The sequence below is a fragment of the Chaetodon trifascialis genome, chromosome 4 (assembly GCF_039877785.1).
Source record: "Chaetodon trifascialis isolate fChaTrf1 chromosome 4, fChaTrf1.hap1, whole genome shotgun sequence".
Lineage (NCBI taxonomy): Eukaryota > Metazoa > Chordata > Actinopteri > Chaetodontiformes > Chaetodontidae > Chaetodon > Chaetodon trifascialis.
Genome location: NC_092059.1, coordinates 1,512,948 through 1,538,751, shown reverse-complemented (window position 1 = coordinate 1,538,751; position 25,804 = coordinate 1,512,948). Strand labels below are relative to the sequence as shown.

The following is a 25,804-nucleotide window of genomic DNA, read 5'->3' as shown; positions in this document are numbered from 1 at the left end:
GGGCTCATATCCTCCTGTCTGTTGCCGGCGGACCAGCCCTTTTCCAGAAACATCTGGATGTTGGAACACACACACACACACACACACACACACACACACACACACACACACACACACACACACACACACACACACACACACACACACACACACACACACACACACACACACAACACGGCTGCACATGTGAAAGAGTTTTAGTGAAAGCTTCCGTTAAACTCCGCCAGTAAAACCTGAACCAGCCGCTCCCCTCCCAGTGACTACGAGCACACACACATGCACACACACACACACACACACACACACACACACACACACACACACACACACACACACACAGGGCACTCGTGTGCACCCTGTGTGCATTAACTGGAGTTAGAACAATCTTCAACATCAGTGAACAACATGCCTTTGCATCACGGGAACATATGAAGCCTCCAGCAGACATGATGGAGGTAAACAAAGGCGCCTGGGATCATGAAGCAGAAACGCTTTTATCCAGAAACACAAAGAAAACACCACCCTGCATGTGCCCGGAGCAGACAGAGAATCTCCACCTGACGGCTGGAGCTGCGTCTGTGCTGCTGGTGAAGCTCAGCGTCCGTGCACGGCGAGCGTCGCAGCACGGTGACGACAGTGTCACAGCCGTCAGTCTGCTGCAGCTCTTCATCTGACCAGCAGGTGGCAGACAGACAGCAGCCTGCTGAGGGAGAGAGTGTGTGTGTGTGTGTGTGTGTGTGTGTGTGTGTGTGTGCGTGTGTGTGTGTTTGTGTGTGATCACAGGCGATCTGCTCAAAATGAAATGTACCAAAGAGGAAGACCGAGAGATGTGTGTGTGTGCACGCGTGTGTGTGTGTGTGTGTGCATTGGTCTGTGATGCATCACAGCTGTCACCACACAGACACACACAGTCAGCTTTACAAGGCTTTTCCAATCACACACACACACACACACACACACAGCGCACAGACAGTGAAGTAAACACTGCAGTGCGACGTCTACCTGACGTTCAGGCTGATCCACAGAATCAGCACCACCTAAGGTCACTGATGACCGACTGGTTTCGGCTCTTTCTTCTTCTTTGTTTTTAGGACAGCACCACAGACGGACCGGCAGCTGAGACACGTTGATAAGGACATCAGCTTGTGTCCACCTGTAGAGACACAGTCGGTCTGCAGAGATCAGCTGACTGAGCTGGATGAGCTGCTGCCTTCATACATCAGCTGCTCACACATTAAAAGCAGCTGTCAAGCTTTGCATTGTAGCACCAAACAAAGGCCACAAGAGGCAATTACTCTCAGAAGTGATCAATTATCTTCTCAGTAAAACATCGGAAAAGAGCGAAAAACAACATTACGATTTCCTCACTTTGTCAGACAAGTAATGTGAGAATTTGCTGCTTTTGTTTCTTTCATGAAAGGCTGTTGGACGTTTTTCTGAGTGGCTGCAACCATCACATTTTTTGGCGTTTCGTTCTTGAAAAATGACTTAAACATGGAACCAGTTACCAAAATAGTTGCCCATTAATTTTCCGTTGAGTGAATCTGAACAAACGCTCGCAGCTCTCTGATTTCAGTCCATGAACGCAGCTTCACTGTCCATTTCACTGAAGTCGCTGGAGGTTTTGATGCTTCCCACAGACTCGTATGGAAATGCCAAAGCGTCTCTGTGCGTGGCTGCAGTCAGCTGATGCTGCCGGCGGCGCTGACGTGTCTCTGCGGCCGTGCGGTTGCTTCGTGTTGCTCTGGAGTCACAGGTGAGTGTGGTCACAGGTACCACAGGCCACGCCCAGCTGTGATGCAGTGTGTGGCTGCAGGTTCAGCAGACGGCGCTCTGCCTCCAGACAACACGACTCTCTTTTAATAAGCATTTGATGCACCTCACTGTGTGGCCTTCACTGACACTGGACAAACACTTACTGACTGCAGACCAGGATGCAACTAAAAAACCTGATCACACTTTGTCTTCTCGAGAGCTGTGAATATTCTGTGAATGAAGCTTTAAAAGCCAAGAAACACAGAGGCTTATAAAGCAGAGCCCTGAACTGCAGAGTTCAGCTGTAAAAAAGAAGAACATCTGGACTGGAGTGAAATAATCCAGCAGCTTTTAACTGGACGAGATGACGACCGTCTCAGCGGAGCGCTTCACAAAGCTCAGCTCCATCCAGCTGCTCTCCTCCAAAACAGATTACTGACAGCGACCTTCACACAGCCAAGAGCAGTTAACAAGGATAACAAAAGCAACCATCAATCACGCCCCAAACATGTGATTAATGGACACAAAGTCCTGGAAACACACAGCGTGCTGTTCTCTGAGACACCCAGAGGGAAGTGAAACCAGGATTTCATCACCGCCTTTTCATTTCCTCCATCCTCTCTTCCTTCCCTCTGGACTCGTGTTCCCGCTGAATCACATTTGGGTCGACGTTCCTGTCCTGTCACGTCCCGATGAGAGCCGTCACATGTCTACGTGTGATCTGTCCCACCTGTCAGCTCACAGGGCTGAAAGCAGGCTCACAGCAGAGCCTCCTGGTGCATCACGCTGGTCAAACCAGCTGAAGTCTACCAGCGGCGGGACGGACGGACAGGCAGCGGACGGACGGCCGTGCTGTCAGCAGAGCGGCTCGCCCACGGCCTTCAGGCCCACACAGCGAAGGAACGAGGCTCAATCAATCTTGTTTATTGTTTTTCTGGCAGCAGATGAAGCCAGACGATCCAAAACATGATTTAAAAACTCTCTCGGCTCCACAGTGTGTCGACTGCTGATTCAGCGAGCTGGCAGATGAAGAAGTGCTGCAAAATTACGCCAACGGTTTGCAAGTGAGTGTGAACGCACAGCGCGGAGATGGATGGCAGACGTTACACAGCGAAGAGCGTCATGAGGGCTGAAGATGAACCGTGTGCGTGTTGTTGTTGTCGGCTGAGGAAAAGCCACGAGGGCCACTGTTTCTCACAGACCTGTGTGTGTGTGGGTGTGCAGGCTGACCATCGGCGAGGAAGACGAGCGCTGCCTCTGCAGCAGAGCACAGCTCATTTTAACATTCAACGCTTCACTCAGTGGAAAATATTCCGGCCTGTCCTCTGAACCAGGACCCCGTTCTCCGTTAAATCCAGGTCTGCTTTTACACCATTCAGGTTGTTTTTCCATGGAAACCTGTGAAAACCAGAGAGGATGAGCTGCAGCAGCACCTGGACAGGTGTTCACTGCGTCAGAGCTCTTCATCAGATCACCTGACAGGCTGTGAGCAAACACCCAGTGAAGAGAATTATTTGGAAGAAGTATTGAAAGAGAAGAATTAGGTCCTGGTCCAACTTTAACCAATGAGGGATTAACACCAACACTTCAGGTGTGCTCACCTTCAGTTTGTGGTTCAGACCAGGCGGACGTCTGATCATCTGTATGCTTCTGTTTCTTGACCTTTTTTAGCTAAAAATCAGCTTTATTTTAAAGTAGTGAGATGTGAAAGATGTTTCCTCTGCAGAGACGTGCAGATAACGACTGTGCAGACGCCTCCATGGCGGCGGCAGTGCAGCTGAAAGCAGCTCTGACTGCCCTGAAATGAAAATCTGCACACTGACCTCTGAAATCCACCAAACAGCCAAACTCACTTCATCCCCTTCTTAACGTTCATGGTCGCTCTTTGTTTGTCAGCACAGCTCACACTGGAGTCATTTCTCGTTCTGCAGCACCATCAGATGTGAGCTCTACGGTACATATGAGTCAAACATGCAGGTTATGACAGAATCATCACGGTCGTGTGCTCCTTCAGGCCTCTCAGCTGCGTCTACGGTCTGAACCTCGGGCGTCTCATCTGTTCACTAAAGGGAAGCATTCCATTCAAATGATGTCGGCCTGATCCGTGCCGGAGTCTGGACCTGCTGGGTGGTGTCTGCTGTCAGCGCGGGGACGAGCAGCCTGCACCAACAGCTTCACCCTGAACCTTCAAGGCAAAGCTGAGGGAACACCTCGCCCACGCCTGTCCTGCTTCCAGGAGCCGTCAGCGAGCCACGATCTGAACGTTCACAGCAACAACTCTTCATCTTCATCTTAAAAAACATCCAGTATAAATCTGCCTTCAGAACAAGCGTGAACGAGCCTGACGAAGCACAAACGATCACGTTCACTCTTCAGAGTTTGCAAAGGTGCTAAAACGCTGGGTGCGTAGCAAACCCACTGTGTCATGATCTTGGCCAAACGTCTCAGCTAAATGACCAACTGATCAATAATTTTCATATTATTCTAAATGTTAAAGACTATTTGATCCCAGAATCAAAAGCGAATTTTAAACACTCGACACTTTTCAACATTCAGTGCTGTGAACACATTTCATTTAAGTTTTCACACCAAACTGTAGAAACAATCTCCCTGTGCGTGCGTGCGTGCGTGCGTGCGTGCGTGCGTGCGTGCGTGCGTGCGTGCGTGCGTGCGTGCGTGCGTGCGTGCGTGCGTACGTTTCTTGGCCATGAACAGGTTAACAGTCTGCCTCGTGTTGCCGGGTGAACTGTTACATCATGAGATTAATCACATGTGTGTCTGAGCAGGATTACGTTGCATCATACCTGTTTCCTGTCTGTCGGTGGTGTGTGTGTGGGTGTGTGTGTGTGTGTGGGGGGGGGGGGGGGGGGGGGGGTGCTGCTGCTGCGTCACAGCTCAGTGTGCACATGCATGTGTGTGAATATAAAGGAGTGCTGATGTGTTCCAGCTGTGCTCGAGCTGGAGGAGCGGGGGGGGGAGGCAGAAACACGACAGCGAGAGAAAACCGTGGGGAAAGGAGGCGAAGCAGAGCGAGAGGTTCGCGATGGAGGGAGACGCAGGGAGGAGCGCGAGCGAGCCGGGACAAACGCTGCCGATCCTCAGCCGTGGTTTGTGGAAACTGTTTGTCCACACGCAAAGAAAGAACTCCAAAAACAAGAGCCTAGAAGTCCAAAAAACAACCCGCAGCCCGCCACATAACACCAGGGAGAACAGCATGATTTAATGAGCTTAAACGGCCAATCAGAGGGCTGAGAGCGGGGAAACGTCCTGAAATGAAACACAACACGGAGGAATGTTATTGTGATTTCTCTCCCATAAAACAACCGCAGGTCAGAACTGAGTCCACCTAAAGGAAACACGCCGCCGCCGCCGGCATGAGCGTGACGCCGAGCGCGTCCGCTGCCACACGAGAACATCTCCTCTTAAGTGGCCTGAACGTTCCCTCAGATTCCTCCCAGAACATCTGAACCATCTTCGCTCTGTTCCTCATGTCTACTCATGCTGCTCGCTGTCGTGCCACAGACAGATTTCAAATGAAAGACGTTCTTTTGTTCGATCGCGGTTCAGATCTGGTTCCAGCACTCCAGGCAAATTTATGGTTCCTGAGTCCGTGTTGAGATCAGTATGTTTGCAAAGAGCACGTTGTGCAGTTAATCAGTAACAGCACAGCATCCCCTCCGCTGCCAGTGACGACGGACCACATGATGCAGGTTCGCTTCTGGGCGCTGAGGCGAAGCGAACGCGCTGAGCAGAGGACCACGCCACGCCTCGGAGAGCCTGAACGCACCTCACCTGCACAAACAGTCAGTCAGAGCAGACAGCTGACAGGTCAACGAGGCCTTCTGGACATTTTCTGCACATTTGATGCTGCTTCAGCTGCAATTCACTGGAAACTTAACTCATTTTATCTTTACTACAGTGGCAACACTATTCCAGGTTTTCATATATTTAATTCATGATAAAATATCAGTTACTTTGACTTCAATGGTGTCCACCTCTCAGGTGTCCACCCAGGTGCTGCTGAGCAGTGTACTGAGGCCACACGGGTTTATGTAGAGCACACCTGATGCAAACAGGTGTGTGTCGCTGTGTTGGGTTTAGCATTAAGCTGAGTGACTGGTTGGTTTTGCAGGCTGTGAAGAAAATCTGCTGAAATGTTTGCATTGAAGTTCAGACTCACAAATGATTTATATAACATTATGATATAAACAGGAAGTGCTCACAGAGGACGACAGAGGACAGACGAGACATGTTTAGAGTCCTCTCTCTTAAAAATGTTTATGTATAGACCTGCAGCACACACTGTGAGTCATCTGTTTTTGTGCATCTGCTTTTTCATGAGATTTGTAAGAGGACAACAACGCAGAACAGATGTCAGAAGACTTCCTAACAGAGCAGAGACACGTTCACCGTTTCCTCCTTTCTAAGCTGAAAACACCCTGAAGGCGTCTGTCTGCTGAACATCCAGTAACGATCACTGCAGGACAAGGACGGACAGAGGAGAGGACAAGACGTCGGCACTGTGTCTAATTAAAAATGGCTGAGCAGCGTTTAATTAGCGCCTCGCCTGATTAACGTCCTCTGATGAGGTTTGTGTGTGTGCGTGCACCAAACGCAGCCTCGACGAGTTCAGGGTCGCTGCTTTGGGGCCAATCTTAAAAATTCTTTGGATTTTTCTTTCACTTGCTTGCTGAGTTTTTTCCACCCACATGTTTCTCGTACAGGCTAAAAGTGTCGTCTTAGTCGAGTCAACATCTCTCAAGCTCGGCTCGAGATCCTGGCCTAAATATATAACCCAATCCCAAAACCCACAAAATTAGGCACCAAACTATGCTAAGCAGTCGCTGCTACTGTCCTGAGCCACGTCACACCGCAGCGACCGCAGTGAAATTTGTCTTCTGGCTGTGGGAGGTGTAAATAACATCCTGCTGTGTGTTCTTCAGTGTTTTCAGTGGCTTTACTTCAGCTGATGTCTGCCTCTATCTGAGCTCTGCAGCTGTCAGAGCACAGATCCTATCAGGCTGGGAGCGAGCCGTCCTCAGTCTACACGCCTCCAGTTAGAGGCACCGTGTCAGCAGGGCGGAGAGCACCACCTCCAGGGATCAGCTCAGCTACAACAAGACGACCTCCGACCTTTCTGTGAAGCTGAACACCGTCCACCAGCTACAGTAACGACTGCATTAGACAGAGTCTGGTTAGAAAGTTGGAGCAGAAACACGCTCACAGTCAGCCCACACAGGGCAGGGCCAGAGAGATAAGAGCCTTCAGAGGAGACGCCGCCGCCGCTTCCACCGGGTCACCGCCAGGTCAGGGACGGAGGGCGAGGTCAAGAGGAGGGAGGAACAGAGGCCACACGGCCACAGACGGCACGTGGTCAGGTGTTCAAAACGCCAGCCTCAAACCGTCCACAGACACGATGAGTCGCTTCCTGTTATCTGTCTGCATCTAATTTAATCTTTATTGTATTATTTTATGCTGTGATTTGATGCTTTATCCATACTTTCATTTCACAATGCTGAACATGTGTTTTTATGCATCGTCTTTATTTATATTTTATCCTTATTCTCATTGTCCAGTGGATTTCATTCTGCATCTTAGTTTACATTCACTTTTTATCTGTTTTCATGTCCATTCTTTCTCACTTCTTTCTGCATGTGATTTCTTTCCTGTAAAGCACTTTGAGCTGCATTTCCTGCATGGAAGGTGCTACACAAATAAAGTCTGTTAGTATTATTATTAATATATGAATGTAAAGAGGAGAGAATCCAGGGATCAGAGAACCATGAGAAAGAAAAAGAGGAAGAATACTTTTCTCTTCATCACATTTCCATTTGGGATGAAGGTCTTTCCGTTCACTTCCGTTAGTTTCCATAAAGTCTTGGGTGATGTGAACAGATGTTATACTGGCACAGTGACTCCAGAGTCAGCCGTGTGCACTCTGAGTGAATCTGCTGTTTGAGGAAGCTAATAGCGGCTAATAGTGGCACAGAGCTAAAGCACGATGGACTGCACCAGTGGATGAAAGGGGACACAGAGACGGTGAGGTGGGGAGGAAGACGCTCCAAAAAAAGACACAAGACCAGGACAGAAGAGCAGGAGGAAGGAAAACAGAGATGACAGAGGAGGTGTGTGTTAATCTGAGGTCACACTCAGCAGGTCACCTCCAGCCCGTCTCCTCCGACGCCCCCTCTCCCAGCGCGAGGTGACCTTCATCGGCCGGCATGGTCCCACCAGGGAGGCGGAGGTAAACAACCGCCGCCGAGCCGCCGTCCAGACAACAAGACGGTCGCTGTGGACCCTTCATTAAAAAGAGAACAGGCCGTGAGCGACGAGAGATGAAGAGGAGGAGCGGAAAGGTCACGGGAGGGAGGTTTCACTGTGAACAGCGGGCCGCATTCAGAAAAGGTCACGCCTCCCTCCTCATCCTCGTCCTCTTCCTCTGTCTGAGCTCAGCAAACTGTCGGCTCGAGGCGTTCAAAGGCTGGTTTTTTCCAGTCTTTCCTCAAACAGACTCGTGCTGCTGTGAGAGGAGGACGATGAAGGCCGAGGCGAATACGAGGCGTTCAGGTGCAGAGAAGGCGAGTCAAGGACAGCGATGAAGGACAGCGAGGAGCACTGAAATAAACGTCCGCTGATGGTTTTGTCGTAGATCATAAGAAAGACTTCTCAAAGGTAGCTCTAATCCACAAAGTGCAGGCGAGGACACTGAGTTAAGACACCGAGTTTCAGATCAACCATCAAATATTTATCTTTGCGTCCGCACCTCTCTCTGTGAGTCTTATCTTATCTTATCTTATCTTATCTTACATTCACATTAAGCCTCGTGTGCAGGCTGGCTCACTTTAACTTTCCCTGGCTGCACAAGCAGGTCGACAGAAAACTGTGAACAATTTAATGTACGATTTATATTTAATGTTCAAAAGAAAGAAAAATGTTGCTTACTTGTGGAAAAAGAAGAAATGCTGGTGTTAACCTGGTGTCAGTGACAGAGGACGTCTGTGCTAATGCACGGCTCTCAGACGGACCACAACGAGCAAAACTAACTGCAGTGACAAGACACTATCTTTAAAATGTCAAAAAACAGAGAAAACTGCAGACTGTATTTCCTCAGACCTCGAGGTAGCGTCTTCAAAGAGCTCGTTTCATCTGAGCAAAAGCCAAAAACCTGCAGAGACGCAGTTCACATGATGCAAAACCAAAAAGAAAGCAGAAAACCTGAATCTGAACATGTGAGACGCTGCTGAGAGCAAACGTTTGTTATTGTGCCTCATTCAGGACAACAATAACAAGGAAGACTGATCAGAATTCACTTCATTTTACTGAACTGTGCAGTTTGACGTGTGAAGAGTGAAACGTGGAAACGTCAGGTACAACACAGGAAGCTGAGCACACACACGGGAAGTACACACTGCTCGGCTTCAAATTCCACCAGGAAGTCATGAATAAAGGATGTCACACACACGCACGCACGCACGCACGCACGCACACACACACACAGCATTAGCATTTCGATCAGCCTCTCAGGCAGTGAAGTGATGAAGAGGGCTGAGGAGTTAAATGCTTTTTCATACAGCTCCTCTGCCTCGGTGATGAAGCTCATTAAACGTCTGGCTTCTTTCCCAGAGGGACGCAGTGCCTCAGCGGACAGCTGGATTGGTCTGACAGGCACACCTGGTCAGAGTGTCTACCTGTCTGCCAGAGGAAAGAACATCTGGAACTTTCTTTCTGCTGGAAAACAGTTTCTGATTTTCAGCTGCAGTGAACGCAGGATTTCTTCCATCGTGTAAATTTGAGTTATTTTTCTGTGTGTTTCCTCTGTTGAAGTGCTTGTTTACTAAAACTGCTGATGTAAACAAACCCTTGAGAGCGTCTGTGTTATTAATAAAATACATTCAGAACTGAAGAAGCCGTCCTCGTCTCACATTCAACACATCAGAGCTGTAATCCAAACACCTCGTCCACGCAGGTTTTATGAGGGATCTGTGCTCCATCTTTGTCCCTGCGGCTCTTCCCTCCAGCCAACACCCCCGTCAGCGCTGGGCCGGGTGGGCATCAACTGAGGGAATTAACAAACAAAGAAAAGCTCGCCGCTGAACACCAGCCTGGCACCCAGACGCCGACCCCCCCCCGGCAGCCCCTCATTTAGAGGTTGAGGAACCAGCAGATTGGATTTTGGTCCCTGTGCTCTGCTTTGCATAAACTCTGTGCGCTTCCTATTCATGATGTCATTTGTCTGCTCGGGTTTCAAAGACACGCAGCTGAGACAGAGGCCGCTTCGCCGAGCTGAGGCCTCGTTAAGCCTGTCTGCAGCACACGAAACGAGTTTACGCTGACACACGTCATAGTTTACATTTCTGCATTCACAAAGGGAGAGCTGGTCTTTAACCGCACCACTGTGACGTGTTTCACCACGGCTCGATCAAACGGTGAAATTACAACCTCGGAAATGTTCTGCTTTGTTGTTCACTCTTGAATTTTCAATGTTCTTCTTTTTCCTGGACTGATCGCTCGTCTCAGAAAGCATCTGAGGCATTCGCTCGCTCGCAAAATGTAATTATGAAGCAATCAGTCTCATTAATCACATGTTGTCTTCACTACAAATTTCTAAATTCTACCTTGTACTGCAGTGCCGTCCGACCTTTTCCAAACAGGGCTTTAAAAGCATATTCTGACACAACATATGCTGAAAAAACTGCTTTCACAAAGGAGACAGAGGTGAAGAAAGGTGAATGAAATAACAGTTTTTATCTCAGCAGACACGCAGAACGACCAGAGATCTGCTGCGCTGCGAGACGTGAACATCGAGAGCAGAGAAACATGGACGCTGGCAGCTCATCGAGTCAGAGCCGTGGAAGCAGCAGAGAGGGCCTTCAGAAGAGGCAGAAGGGACGCAGAGCAGCATCCAATCAGAGCCCACTTCCAGCCTGTTGACGCAGATTTCCATTTGGCAGGACTCTGAGGGCTACACAGCTTTATATCTGGCAACCTAAACCCTCTGGATCAGCACAGAGTCAGAGAGCTGTTCTCTGTTAGCTGCATGTGAACTCTGAACGGTCCTTCATCTGAGGGTGCTGAGGTGCACCTGAACCTGAACCTGCACCTGAACCTGCACCGTCCCTGACAGAGAGGTGACACGTGCACGATGAGGTGCACCCATGTGCGTCATCATCGCCTTCACAAACTTGAGCCAGAGGTCTGCTGACACACTCCCGCCTCTCACGCCACGCAGAGGAACAACAATCAGCCGCTTTCATAAAGCATCCAAACGCCTGCTGGAGTGGAATCCGTCTCCATAATTCGCCGTGGCGAGTCATTACTTTTCCAAAGCGCCGTCAGGCTCTCTCGGGCTGCGTAACACAAAGCCAGCTCGCTGCATTATTCCCACGGGGGTCCTGCTGCAGCGCCTGCCAGCATAAATGTGTGGTTTGGCCGCTGGGCTCGCGCGGTTAACCGAGCGCGCTCTGTTTTCATTCTTGGCTGAGCCGCCTGTCAAAGGCCGGCGAACATGGAGACTAATGCAGTGTTTTCGCAGATCTCCATGTCGTGACGCGACCCTCCAGCCCTTCACGCCGCTCAGCCACAGGGTCCTCACAGAGGACAGGGAGGGTCAGCAGCGGCGGCTTTTAAGTGAAACAAGCGTGCATAGAGATATTACCCTGATTTATCTTTGCTTTATACTTTTCTATGACTCTACTGGAAATTACTGGCATTATTTTTTTATTTAAGTCTGGTCCAATTTATGTCTTTTCAGTTTTCCATGTGCTTCTGGCCTGTTGGATTTTAAGGCTTTGGCTTGTCACTGTAACCTGGTTTTTAAGACAGAGCCCTGCAAATAAAGATTATCATCATATTAGCCTGTTAGTCTCTGAGCGAGCGCAAGCCAGCAGTGACGCTAAAGGCACAAGCATCTCCTCATGAGGTACAGCTTTATAAAGACAAACATGCTGTCTACAAACCAAAGGACCAAAAACAAAATGATTAATTGATCCCACTAATGAGCATCGTCTCTATCTCCAGAGCTCGACACTGAATATCTTCCTCCTCTGTGCCACAGAGCTCCAGCGTCCAAAACCTCATAAAAACAGAAAATCTACAGAGATGGATGAACACGATGCAGCTTTTGGTCTTTTCAGGGGACTTACAGACAATACTGAAAATACATGTGAAATGATGCACGCCTGAGGACGCTGTAATGTTATTCAAGAGAAAATCCTCCTGCTGAGAATTTTAATGAAAGTCTTCACCTTCACCAATCATGCACTGACAGACAGACACCCTAAGCCTTCATATCAGACAACAGTAAGAGTGAATTTTAATAGTCTGACTGTTTCAAGCACGTGAGAGCAAAGCAGAGCTGAACAGACCGACATTTTAACTGCAGCATGTCGCACTACGGTGACTGAGGTTCACTTAAATTCTGTTGTTGCTCAGTGCGTTCGATCCCTCTCGTTCAGCTGAACAGAGCAGCCAATGAACTTAAATCAAATCATTTTAATGAAACCATGTGGCACAGGCACCGTGAGAAAGTCCTCACTGCAACACACAGCGATCAGGTGATCAGCCAGCCCGACCGGCTCTGCTGTGACTCAGGATGAACAGACGGAAAAAAGAGAGGAGGAGGAGGAGGAGGAGGAGAAGGAGGAGAAGCTGGTAGGAGGCGAGCCAGAAAAATGATGGAGAGCTACACCAGAACACAACATGGAGGTTATTAGCACAAAGTGTAACAGTGTCAGCAATCGGAAAACACACACACACACACACACACACACACACACACACACACACACACACACACACACACACACACACACACACACACACACACACACACACACACACACACACACACACACACACACACACACATTATGGGCATGTTGGCATTTGGTAAGTTGTTAGTGTGTAATTAAAGTTGAATAAAAGCTGTGATGATCCCTGAGGGGACAGTATGTCAGTGCGTTCACAGCCAACACGTCTCAGCTGGTGTTTCCACTCACTCTGTTTAATTTGCATTTCTGCACAGTTGCAGATAAAGACTAAGTTCCACTAACATCAGTATTACTTTTATTAACATCATTATTACTTTTATTATTATATTTTGTAGGATTTGATTCCAGCTGTGGGTGTGTGGATTGTTTCCGACTCGTGATCCAGAGTCCAAAACTAAAACTGTATGAAAAAAGAGATGTCATCCCTTCCAGTAGGTTTTAACCTCATGAAATGTTCTGCTTCACGTCATACCAGCTGGAGTTAAACCTTTCAAAAACAACATTTTCACTGCAGCCAAAGAGACCAAAGACAGACAACATCCACTGTAGCATCACAGCAGTGTGTGACAGTGTGACAATGATAGTAATATGGAGGAATGAATTCAGGATTTACTGGCACCTCTACACCAAAACACAGCTGCTAGCCTGCTGCTAGCCTGCTGCTAGCCTGCTGCTAGCATCCTGAGTGTCAGACTGGAGCCACGACAAAACTCCTTCAGCCGACTTCAGTGTCTGCTGCGGCGATAACTTCACTGTTTTCAGGATCAGGCTCAGGACGGACCACACCGACGCCGTGTCCAAGTCAGAAGCTCGTTAGCCCATCGACACACTTCTCAGCACACACACGCCGACCTGCTGCGTCCTTCAGCGGCTTTGAACGCTGCCACTGAAGATGAGGCGTCCAATAAACACTGAGCTGAAGACATTTCCTCCCAAACAGGATGTCCTGATCACGTTTCCCTGATCCCAAAACACAGGCTTTTAATAGTATCTGCTGCTACGGAGTCTGATCTCATATTTATGTTATCTCATATAGTATGGCTGCAGACACACACACACACACACACACACACACACACACACACACACACACACACACACACACACACACACACACACACACACACACACACACACACACACACACACACACACACACACACACACACACAGGGTAGTGTCATTGCATGTGTGCAGCAGCAGCACTTTAAACCTCCACCTGAGTTCTGGGATGAACTCCAAGCCTGTGTGTGTGTATGAGCCCATTGTTTCGTGTGTGTGTGTGTCTGTGTATGAGTTCATTGTGTTGTGTGTGTGTGTGTGTGTGTGTGTGTGTGTGTGTGTGTGTGTGTGTGTGTGTGTGTGTGTGTGTGTGTGTGTGGCAGGAAGAGAAAGCACACTGCACCAGTTTCTGAGCTCTGAATAATCTTCCTGAGCAGCAGCAGAGTCACTGAGTCTCACACAGACTCTCAGTGGTCTTCCTCGCCCACGACGATGAAGGGCAGGAAAGCTGAATTTACTGAAGTTCACGTCGCTGCTTCGACCTCAGCTGAGAGGCCCTTTGACATGAACACACCTTTGATGAGATCATTCCAATAAATCAATAAAGTGTCGTGCAGCTTTGATGCCACGGCGCTCATAAATGTTTATGATCCCTGCAGCACAAACAGGACATGACGGGAGACGCACGCAGGCGGCGTGCGACACGCATCACAGGTCACGTCAGCCTGCACGCTGGAGGCACCTTGAAGCGTGTCGTCACAGCCGTCTTTGTCCCCGTCAGGTGTGTGTGCTACAAGGTACGTGACAACGTTGGCATGAGACCGTGGTGGACCATGGGAGAGTCTGACGGTTCATACCTCACTGATGGTTCTGTCAAAGCAGCTGAAACACGAGCGTCACCACGTTTACGCTCGTTTCATTAGAGCTCAGCGTCGAAGTAAAGCAGTAAACTAATCCCTGTTCATCTTTACGAGCCACAGTCAGTCTGTGTTTTCTATCTGTGGATAAGAGAGGCGACAGGCAGCCTGTCGCTTCATTGGCTCACTGAAAGACAAAGAAGAGGAGACTTTTGTGGTCGTTTAGGAGGTTCAGTGAGGCCTGTAAGAGAGCGCAGGATGTGTGGATGCTGTTCCTGTCACACACTTTTACACTTAGTAAAGGCACCTGTAGAATGCTCTGATGTTTCACCTGCACTGTGTGAGGCTCTGTGTTGGTCCATGAGTCACTCTGCAGCTACACCTGCCATCCATCAAACACAGGAACCTGTCAGTGACGGGCCTCAGCGTGCCGCTGAACCCCTCTGAACGCTGCTGTTCACCACTCGCCTGTTTAATTCCCTGAGGATTAAACTGATATCTGAACTCGAACGCTTTAATCCCGGGCGTGTCCCTGCCATGTGGGCGTGTGAGAGCGTGGCGTAATCACACGTTTGAGCCCAGATTACTTCTGCAGAGGAAGAAATGTAATCACAGGGCCGCCTGCAGAGGAGAGGAGGCTGTTGAAAGCAGTGAGGTGAGAGCGTTACGGCCACAAAGTTCTCCATTACCACCGAAATACTTCAAAGGCAAGCATGCAGGAACCTCAGGCATCAAACCTGCTGTCATTTAGGCCCGAGAGTGCGTCCAAGAGGAAGCTCTGTCTCAGGATGTTTGAGATCTTTTCTTCATGATCTGTCCGTCAAACAGAAGACATTCACCTGGACGCTCTGTAGGACAAATCCCACCTGCAGGTCCAGGCTGCAGACCAGACAGCTGTGCATTACAGCTGCATGCAGGTGTAATGACACCATGGCTGTTAATTAAGTGTTAATCAAGAGTTCAGAATAAGCACTTCATATATAACGACAGTGTCCTGATGCAGCTGCAGACAAAGACACGTGCAGACAACGTCACCAAGACCTCCAGCATCACTTCAGCGCCAAGAAATATTCAGAACAACTGACTCAAGCAGCACAATAACGTCCGCCATGGATCGAATGAAGACTTGGAGCAGAAATATTCTGCTGGCAGGAAGAACAGACTTTCTTCTTTTCCAGAATCATTTCAGCCGACACGTTTGTGAAGCACGTTGTCATCTGATGCTAATTCAAACCCTGAGGGCAGTGAAAGCTCTCCTGTGCACAGACGTTCACTGGGAAGCAGCTGCAGTCAAAGCATTCATGCAAAGTGAGTCTGCGAGCTCGACGCTCAGTGAAGCCTGTCGTTCTTATGTTGACTCACACTGAGCTGAGCAGAAATGTGACAGCAGTCTACAGCTCTGTGAAACTGTCAGTGCACCATGGAAATACCAGATACTGGCTTCACACTGAAAGCCTTTCACAGACAGCGTGTCGCTGTGCTCTGCAGCTGCTCTGGAGGGGTTTCGGGCTCGGCGTCCATGTTTTGTGCCTGTTTCAGACTCAGTGGTGCGACCGGGCTCCTATAGTTAGCTGCTGAGCTCCTGAGAGGAGGAACAGGATGTTTTGTTGGAAGCTCCTTCGCTGGCCACAGCCCAAAGGTTAATAACCCCCAATCAGGCTGGGGAGGGACGGCCGCAGAGACCTCGACAAACACGAAACACACACACACACACCCAAACAATACACACACGCACAAGACGGTTGGAGCGTGCTGTTTGATTTCCACTGCGGCGCGGTGCATCGGCGCGCTGTAAAAGCCGTCACACCCACTCAAACAGCTCAGGAAACGCGTACTGATGCCGTCCGTGTGTGTAAACAGCGAGATCACGGCGGCATGACACTCGGCAGAGCTCCGCCTCCGTAACATGATCTCTCTGCATGGCGAGGAACTGACCTCAGACCAGCTCATCAAAGCACGCAGAGGAGGAAGTCAGCCCAGCAAAAAACACCTGTCTGACGCTGAGCCGTCTGGATTCTAGCCGCTGATTGGTCGACCTCATTTCACTGACAGAGAAGCAGTGAAAGCGGCTGATTGGTGGATTTCAGAGACGTGTTTCTTTCTCTGTGTAAGTCCCTCTTTTGAGATCCTTCAGGTGTTTTTGAGCCTCAGAGAGTGAAATATGGATCCATTAATGCACCTGTCGTGTTGACGTCTTCACTAACGCACTGCTAGTTTGAAATGCTTTGTGTTTCTGTTCGTTGTGTAACCTGCTGCTCTCTGGATGTAATTAGCAGCTGCTGTGTTTAACACCACGACTGTGCTGCGGTCACAAAACCTCGAGTGCTCTGATGAGCCCGACCCTCTTTTCTAATCAGGCGCTTTGATTTTTAGCGTCTTTTCCTTCTTTCACCATCAGGACGGAGAACTGCACCGAGGCCATATTACAGCTCGCACATCTGGATCCATCAAACGTGGTCAAACAGCTGGAAAGTGCGTCTGCACTGAGATCAAATCCATCATGAACGAGGCTCAACGTGAGGTTTGTTAGGAGCTGAACGACGAGTCAGCTGGAGATAACCGGTTAGCATCTCAATGTTTGACAGACTTTATATATAAATTGTCAAATGAAGGCTCAGTAACAAATAATGATAATTATAATATATTAATGAGACAATTTCAAGATCCACAGGACGCTGTTCTGGATCTTCTTCAGCTGCTGGAGCGTCATCATATTACAGATGTTTAAATTTCCATTTTTCTGAGCAGGTTATGATTGATTGTTTTTTGCATATACAGCACGACGGTGTTGTTGTGCTGTCAGTATTAGTGCAGAGGAAATGTGCTTTTCATTGAATTCATCATGATGGCGGGTAAAGAAACACACACAAACACACACACACACACACACACACACACACACACACACACACACACACACACACACTCTGCAGCACTGCATCCACAGGACTTACACATAAAGATTTCCATAAATTACATTCACAAATTCTTCAAACGACGAGCTGCTGAGAAATTCAGATTCTACATATTTTCATATCACCAACATTAACAAGCTCTCTATGAATAAACCACTTCCTGTATTTGAGGAAAATACTATTTCCTGTTCCCGTTATTCACCTTCATCTCACGGCTTTCGTTGTCACTGTGAGCTCAGTGTTCGGTGACGATTCACAGCGTGTGACGTGGAAATAAGAAATACAACGACAAACGCACGCTGTCACTCAACTGAACGTGATTTCACTGTTCAAACAGGCAGAAAAAGCCTTCAGACAAAGCTGCCACAGAAACACAGAGACTAACTGCTGATGAGCTTTGTGCAAATATCTCCCAGATAGTTAAAAAACGGAGCATCGTGCTCTGCAAAGAAGGGGGAGAGGACCAGCGTGAGGTGGTGGAGGAAGAGGAGGGCAGGAGAGAGGGTGGAAAAAGACAAGAGAGAGCAGGAGGACGGAGAACATGGAGTAAAGGTCCTCTTGTGGCATTCAGCTCAGTGTGAAGTCAGCACATCACTCAGTGACGATGACGGGGGAAGGGGGAGGTGAGCGGGCTCACCGTGATGGATTTCCTTCATTAAGAAGCTAAAAACAGGCTCTGAACAGACAAAGGCTTCTTCTAAAGCTGCATGAGAACAGCTGCCTATTGGAAGCTGCATCAAGGCTTGGGGCGACGAAGGTGGAGCTGAGCTCACACCTGAAACTTACAGACTAGAAAAGCTCACACACGGTCCTAAATATTCACAGTGTGTTAATGCTTTGTCCCTTTGTGTGTCTTTAATTCCTCCTGATCAGAGACGACCACGAGATAATGAGGCTGCACAGTGATAACTGCCTTTCATAAGCACTGACGTACAGCACCCCTCTCACCTATAACTCTGCTTAATGAGAGCTTTAGAATTAATGTCATTCACTCTCCTGCATCTGTGACTCCCCATTAGCGCCCCAAAACGGCCCACAGCAGCTCTCTGGGCTCTATCAATCAGCCCCTCGCCTGTGCCGCGCTGGGACGACGACCAGCCCGAGGCCCAGAGGTCGTTCTGGCTCGACGGCTCCTCAGCTGCACTCTGATCGCTCACGGCGGGTTAAAGGATGCAAACCGCTCTCCCACTTCACTGCCAGGGAGCCGAGCCGGTTTAATGGTTAACCTGAGAGATAGCTAATGAACAGAGGCGAGGCTACTGTCAGACAGAAGTAACACTGGGAGCAGACTGAGTCAGCGTCTGATTCCTCTGACAACATCTGAGACTCAGGCCTGATTCAAAACACAACTTTAATACTTTACTTTGAGAAAGACAACATTATGTTTATGCAACACAACGTAAAATGACCTAAATCATGATCTGAATGACTCTGATCACAGAGTGACCAAACAAGGTCACAAATGACCAAACATCAGAGTCGGCGTTGAGTTTGAGGAACTTGTCGACACTCAGTGCTGCAGACAGCATCTTCTGCGGCTAATGTGGCTGTTAGCACGTAGCGTAGCCCCACAGGCTGGAGCCATGCTGGTGTGTTTAATACTGAGGACAGTCAGATAAACCGTGTGAACGTTCAGCCTCATCTGAAACCAGTTAAAGAAGCAGAGCAGCAGGTTGGAGGTGGAAACTGTTTCTTCACGCAGCTTTTTGTGTCTCATATCCAGAGCTAACGTTAGCTTAGCACGAGCTCAGCTGGTCTGTCGTTACAGGAAAGCTCCTCTGCTTCGTCGGCATGTGTGTCTGTGGCTGCTTTATGTAAATGTACTTCATAGTACACTGACTGTTGTACTTACATAATATACTTTGGGTTTTCTGCCCAATAACTGCTGCTGACGTGTGTAATCCTCAACTGTGTCTAACTCTGATGAATCACATTACATTCACTAATTAACCTCCATTATGAGGCAGGTCACTGCTTCCAAACACATGCAGGCCTAAACCTCACTTTCATTCCTATCAGGAGCCAAAAACACATGTGGTTTTAATCATTTTTCTTCCATAAGATCTACCTCAGATCTAGGATTACCAGAGATTCTTACGAGATTATCCCTCACGTCGTTAATCGAGTGAAGAGGTCGAGACCTGGTTTGAGTGTCTGTATTGACCGTTTTGAACATGATCAGGTATTTAAGTCCCCTTCTTTTTAGCATGTGATGTCTCATTGGTGCAATTTGAATGTGTTAAGAAAAAATCAAACAACGCCACATAAACTGTGAAGTCGAATAAATGTGAGCTGATGCAGAGAACATGAAATGTTTAGACAGCGCTGGTCAGAGCGGTCGCCGGGCCGCCCGAGCCGTCTGACTCCAGATCAGCCGAGTCACACTGGAGCTGTTTCTCTGCTCAGCTCAGGTTTCTCTGACTGAAGCATCGCCGCAAAAAGGAGAGATTTCAGCTTGAGTCAGATCGTTTTTCATCCACTCAGCTGTGTTCCTGCGTTTGCTTGTCACACTGAGGCGACAGAATCGAAGATCAATGAGGCGCTCTTCATCACAGCGACCTCAAGAAGCTCAGCTGTTTTCATGCTTTTAAAGTGAAAGCAGATCGTAGCTGCAAACTGAATTTCACTTCAAGCCAAAGGAGAAACAAAGGTTTTCCCGCCTGCAGCCCGTAGCTGCGAGTCAGGATCCTGTGAGTGTAAGCACAGCGGCCCCCGCCCTCCACCCCTCGCCCCCCGCCCTCCACCCCTCGCCCCCCGCCCTCCACCCCTCGCCCCCCGCCCTCATTAACACTCTCCTGTTCAGCACATTGTTAATCCGCTGCAGGTTTCAGTTGACTTCCAGTCCGCTCTAATTAGCGTGATCCTGCTGGGGGGCTTCAACTGGAAACAACACCTCCCTCCTGAGTCTGCAGTGCAACAGATTATCCTCCCGTCTCTCAAAGACTCATCAGACAGCTGGACTGAGGAGGACATCAGTGACACCTGAGATCTTCCCTCTGCACCATCTCCTTGTTCATTTGAACAAATAAAATGTGACTGGGACCCCCGCTCCCTCCTCCTCGTCGCAGAGGACAGAGATGAAGCCACTCCAGCTGACACGCTGTCAGATTTTGCTGAATGAACTTGTGGAATATGAAACGTCTGACAGGTGAGTCTGGAAGTGAAAGTGTGGACCTGCTGCAGCTCTGCAGGTGGATTACATCAGGCCTGGACGTGTCCTCATCCTCAGCCGCCCTGCACCGATGACACAGCCTGTCCTTGTTCACACAAAAGCCCCGAAACCAGAGAGATACATCAGCTCAGTGTGTGAAGACGAAGTGGAGGAATGTACCGCTGTCAGGAGGACAGAACACTCTCACCTGAGCAGGGATGTGTGATTTGCAGCTGCTAATAACGAAGCACACGTGGGAACATTAAACTGAGCACATCTGAAATACTCACAGGTTTCTCAAAGAGCAGACAGGTCTCAGATCAGAGGCCAAGTCCAGGAAGCTAATGCCCAAACTACAGCAGGACGTCACTCAAAACGTCATCAAAGCAGCACGACAGAGTCCAACTATACCTCCACCTCCAGAGCACCAACAGGTTTATTCACAGTTTAGAAAATACTGCAATTTCAACCAGGCAGCACCTGATTTAAGAAAGCTTCAAGGACCAAGAACATGAGTACGACTAACAGTTTCATATTTGTGTTTGTTAAACATCCGACCCTGAAGACGCTGAAGACGCTGAAGACACTGAAGACGAAGCACAAAGTGAAAAGAGAAAACAAGCATACGAAGACCGAAGCCAAAAGCAGGACGATGCACATGAATATCCCAGTAAGAGAAGCAAAAGCTGCATTTCAGAGCGATTCCAGTCAAATACTGGTCAGAGTTCAGAAGAGACTGAGCTGGATGTCTTTTTAATGCACTGACTGACGTGAAAACGAGTCAAACTCTCTCACAGCAGCAATAAAAGCAGGAACATCGTCTGACGGCGTTCACTGTGAGCTCAGGACCGCACTGCTTTTACGGCTCCCATTCAACCAGTCAGACCAGTAAACCAGGGACGGGTCAGGACCAGAGAGAAATACCACACTGAAGACCCGACCAATGGAAGGTGAGACGTTTAACAAGCAGCTGCGACTTTGAGACGGAGAGGCCGTTTGTTTGTCTTCACGTGCTTTTACACAGTTACTCAAGTCGTCCTCAGAAACAGAAAAATTCTTCACCATGAGAGCAAGCTTCCACAGAAACACATAATTCAAAGGTGGAAAACAAGTCGGTAATTACGCAGGAGGTGTGAAACCAAAGCCGGCGCTGCGACCCAAGACGAGGAGAGGAAAAGGGCAGTTAGGAGGAAGTTTAGTGCAAAAGGTTTTCAGGCTGAAAAACAGGAAGTTAAAATATCGTTCCAGGTGTTTGTAACCGCAAAGAATCGTTCATGTAGACAACAAAGACATACAGCTCGCTTTCATTTGTCTCTTTTAGAGGAATTAAACATCTTCGACATAATCTGTAATCTGAAATGGATCATTTGTCCAAAACAATAACAAACAAATGTGAGCTTTGAATGTGTCTGTCAAGAGGACAGATGGACAGTTTGTCCTGGTGGGGGGGTCACGTCCCTCCTTTATCAGACTCCACAGATTATTTGGGACGCCATGAATCACCTGATGCCTACCTGTCCTGATCTGATCTGATCATTTCAATCAGCGTCAGGAGCCTCTGAACAGATCTGGACAGATTCTTTGACCGCGGAGGACATTTGGGTGGTGTCACATCAGCACCGACGGTCTGAAACGAAGCCTGAAGAGACGGCGGAGGAGCCATGACGAGCGGCGTGCGTTATACGTGTTCGACGGGTCAGACGTGACGCGTCCGCCTGCAGGTCAGGATGTGGTGGAGATTTAACTCCAATTAAAGTCAGCAGGTGTTTACACAGTCTCTGTTTACGAGGAAGCAGTCTGCCTGCAGAGGGAAGCTGACGCCTGGTGCATAATCAATCTTTCTTCATCAATATCCTGTTAACAGAGCCAGCATTAGTCAGTGGACATAATGCGTATCAACAACTAATCTCCATGTTTTCTGTCATTTGAGGAAATCTCCACTGGCTGTTCAATCAAAGACATCATCAAGATTAACTGATAACGGAGGGAACTGTCAGCTGGAGCCTTCCTCTTGTTGTTAGAGAAGAAGAGCAGAACTGGACAGATTTATGGTTGAATCCAGGCAGGCGGAGCTGGAAGCACCGCAGACCCTTACAGGTGATTCATTTCCCAGCATTCCACAGTGTAAGCGATCGCTCGATAAGCCAGGCGGGATGGAAACAGCCCGTCTGGTCCTTTGTTTCATCCTGTTTCACAGAAAACAGCTGCAGCTCAAAACCATCTGTGCGACTGCCGAAGCTGCCGTGAAGCACGCCTCCTCATCGTCACCTCAGACCTGACAAAAACACCTCATCCTGCTGCTGAAGCAACACAAGCTGGTTCACCTTCAAACATCCAAATCACTCTGACGGCACGCTGACTGGTTGTACTGGGAAGACCAGTCCCGGACGGCGAGCTGTCCGTCTTCCTGTTGGACCGCTCACTTAGCGTCCTGTGTTTTTGGCTTTGCTTCGTGTTTAGCTGTTAGCTCGTCGACTCATAGTTCTTGATCGTAAGTAATGTATTCTGTGCACATTCACGACAGCGGCGAATAAGAGAGCTGCAATCTGAAGCTGTACTGTTCAAAAACACGAGAGCTGAAGGCTAATCTGACCGACTGGACTCAATCATCATGACTTCATGCTGAAATGTGAATGACTTCACGTTTGGAAGCAGCTCTTGTGATTCAAAGGACCGCGTCGACGATCGTGAACGAAGACTGATGAAAGCTAAATCTCTACAAACAAACAGAAAGCGTTTGTATTGATTCATAAGTGATTTATTTACTCCTCTGCTGGACTCTTTGAGATTCCTGAGCAGAGTTTCACATCAGCAGCTGCTGATTTTGCTTCCTCTCAGTGCAGAGACTTGAATAAATTGAAAAATCTGGTCTGCATCAGCACAAAACGATGAGCAAACTTGGCCGAATGGAAACGCAGACGCACTGTCATGGACGACAAGCTCCAAGTCTCTGCAGGCTGTTTATGTGCATGCTGTCCAGAAGACGGGACAGAAACAGTCCATAACACCTGGAGACGATGTCTAAGATGATTATTTTCCAGACGCTTCTCTTTCCATGATAATTCACACGTTCCCACGTTACACATAATTCATCTCAGTACAGTTATTTTAACGGGCTTCTGCACTACAGAGTGTTAAAATGAAGCTGCTGGTTGAGTTAAAGCCAGTTAATGCATCGACTGCAATGAGCCAATGCAGATTCACCCAGGCGACATAAAACACAGACAGGTGTGTGTGCGCTGAGCTGTAACACCTGTGTGTTGAAAAAAATGCACATTTTTATTTTATTCATCGTCAAAGGGGAAAGACTGACGCACCAAAGCAGGCTCCCCCCTCCCTCCATCACCACAACACATCACCTTCACTCACTGTCAGAGCAGGGATTAGCTGTCAGGGTGCACTTTAGACCCCCCAGGGCCCCACTTCATATCCGCTTCCTTTAGCCAATCAACACACACACACACACACACACACACACACACACACGTTCATGCACCTGTCCGCAATGACTGAGCAAAAGCACATTTTAATTTAGCTGCTTCTGATCTCAGCTGTCCCTCTGAAAGGCAGACAGCATCCAGGTGGGCTGCATACACAGCGTGAGGAGGACGATGTTGATGATGGCTGTTCATCATCATCATCACCATCATCACCATCATCATCATCATCATCATCATCATCATCAACACTCAACAGCTGATGATGATCTAAATGGCTTTTTGACAATAACATGAAGACAGCAGGTTTTTTAACCTTTAACTGTGCATTCAATTTTGCACAAAAGGTGTTTCTAGTGTCTTCATGCAGGTGTTAGCGCGACCAATCCTAATGATATTTATTACCAAATCTAAACCAAGACCCACCGTACAGGAAAAGCCTTGGAAATGATCTACACCGCACTAAAAACCACAGATATTTGTTAGAAATGAGGTAAAACGTGTAAAAAGCTTCGGTTTGCTGCTTTAAGTAGACAACAAAGCAAAGCTGAGCGTGCTGAGGAGTCACACTCAAATCAACATGAATTCACATAATTGTGAGTGAGGTTTCGTCTGGAGATCAGCTGATGCCCTGCGCGCGGGCTGACAGGCTCATCCAGGCTCATCCAGGCTCAAGGACACCAGCTCGTCTACTTTCAGCTTTTTTATCCGGTAACAGTGACACAGAGCCGGCGTGACTTCGCTAACTCACCGCGTCTTTCTCCTCTCCGCCGCTCTGGTGCTCCATGTTGCAGAGCTTCCTCTTGTTTTTGTTTTCTGTCCTCTTCATCTCTGACTGTGGAGCGCTGCTGCTCGCGGGTCCGGCCCCGCTGACAGCACGTTTTGTTGTGGCTGAGCGCTCTCGGTGACTCCGGTTAGCGGGCTAGCACCGCGTCAGGTCGGCCGGTGTCGCCTTCAGTCCCACCTCGCTGCTAACATGAAATTCAGAGCTTCTTGATGCAGTTTCCGAGTTGAGCGTCCACTCGTCAGTTTGTTCCAGCCAGCCATTCCTGGTTCGCAGCCAGTCCCGCGGCGGTGGCTAGATCACCTGGAGCCTAGCACAACGCTTCGTGCTGACTCCACATCTGGAAAACGCGTTATGACAAGCTGTCAATCAAGCTTGCAGCACCAGCAGCCACTAGTTCCGCCTTGAAGACAAAAAACAGGGCGGTGCGTGGCTCATTGGAGCAGTTCAAAATGTTCGGGGTGGAAATGATCCATGCCGGGCTGCCTCCGCGGTGCCGTCTCTGGCAACAGTTCACCCAATCCGACCTGTTACTGAGTTCGTAACGGCTGCTGCTAGCTGTGTGAGCTAGCTCGCTTCAGCGTGGCTAGCTGCGCGGCTAGCCGGGCTACCTGCTAACGTTTACCTGCCCAGGAGCACCGTGACACCCATGACAGCGTTGCCTTCGCTCTGAGCGGACGCTTCCAAATTATTCCCGCCAGGAATCTCAGCGCGCCGTCATCCCCGGTGATTATCCGACATTTCGTGTCCCCTTCACCGGTTCTTCCATCCTCAGATGAAGACTCAGCTCCGTGAGAAGACACCGGGTCGAGCCCTGCGTTGAAGTGCTACCGCGGAACGGCACGGCTCAGGTTGTTTCCTGACTCTGACACGGTCACTGCGGTGTCAAGCTCGAGAACGACAATACAGTACGACATCCGGCTGAGTGTTACCACAATAAATGCATCGTTTCCTCGGGCAAACAATTTTGAACGTGATTATTACCGGATTTCTCTGGTAAATCATATTTTGTGCTGAAAGCATATCAATTCTGGGCATGAGAAAGGGTTTCATACCTCAAAAGATCTCCACAATATGTAATTTAAAGTTGTTTAACTAGCCTATTGTGTCTGGTACAAGAACTCACGAAGAGCA

General features: G+C 48.7%; 1 protein-coding gene across 6 annotated transcripts in view; it reads right to left on the bottom strand.

Annotated features, from left to right (window-relative positions):
• Nucleotides 1-25,532, bottom strand: part of mast2 (microtubule associated serine/threonine kinase 2) — a 123,380-nt gene extending 97,848 nt beyond the window's left edge. For all 6 annotated transcript variants that reach the window (XM_070960137.1, XM_070960141.1, XM_070960142.1 and 3 more), the window contains exon 1: nucleotides 24,638-25,532. In XM_070960137.1, the coding sequence (XP_070816238.1) occupies nucleotides 24,638-24,715 (78 nt within the window). In that variant the 5' untranslated portion in view covers nucleotides 24,716-25,532. The remainder of the gene's footprint in view (nucleotides 1-24,637) is intronic.
• Between the last annotated feature and the right edge of the window lie 272 nt (nucleotides 25,533-25,804).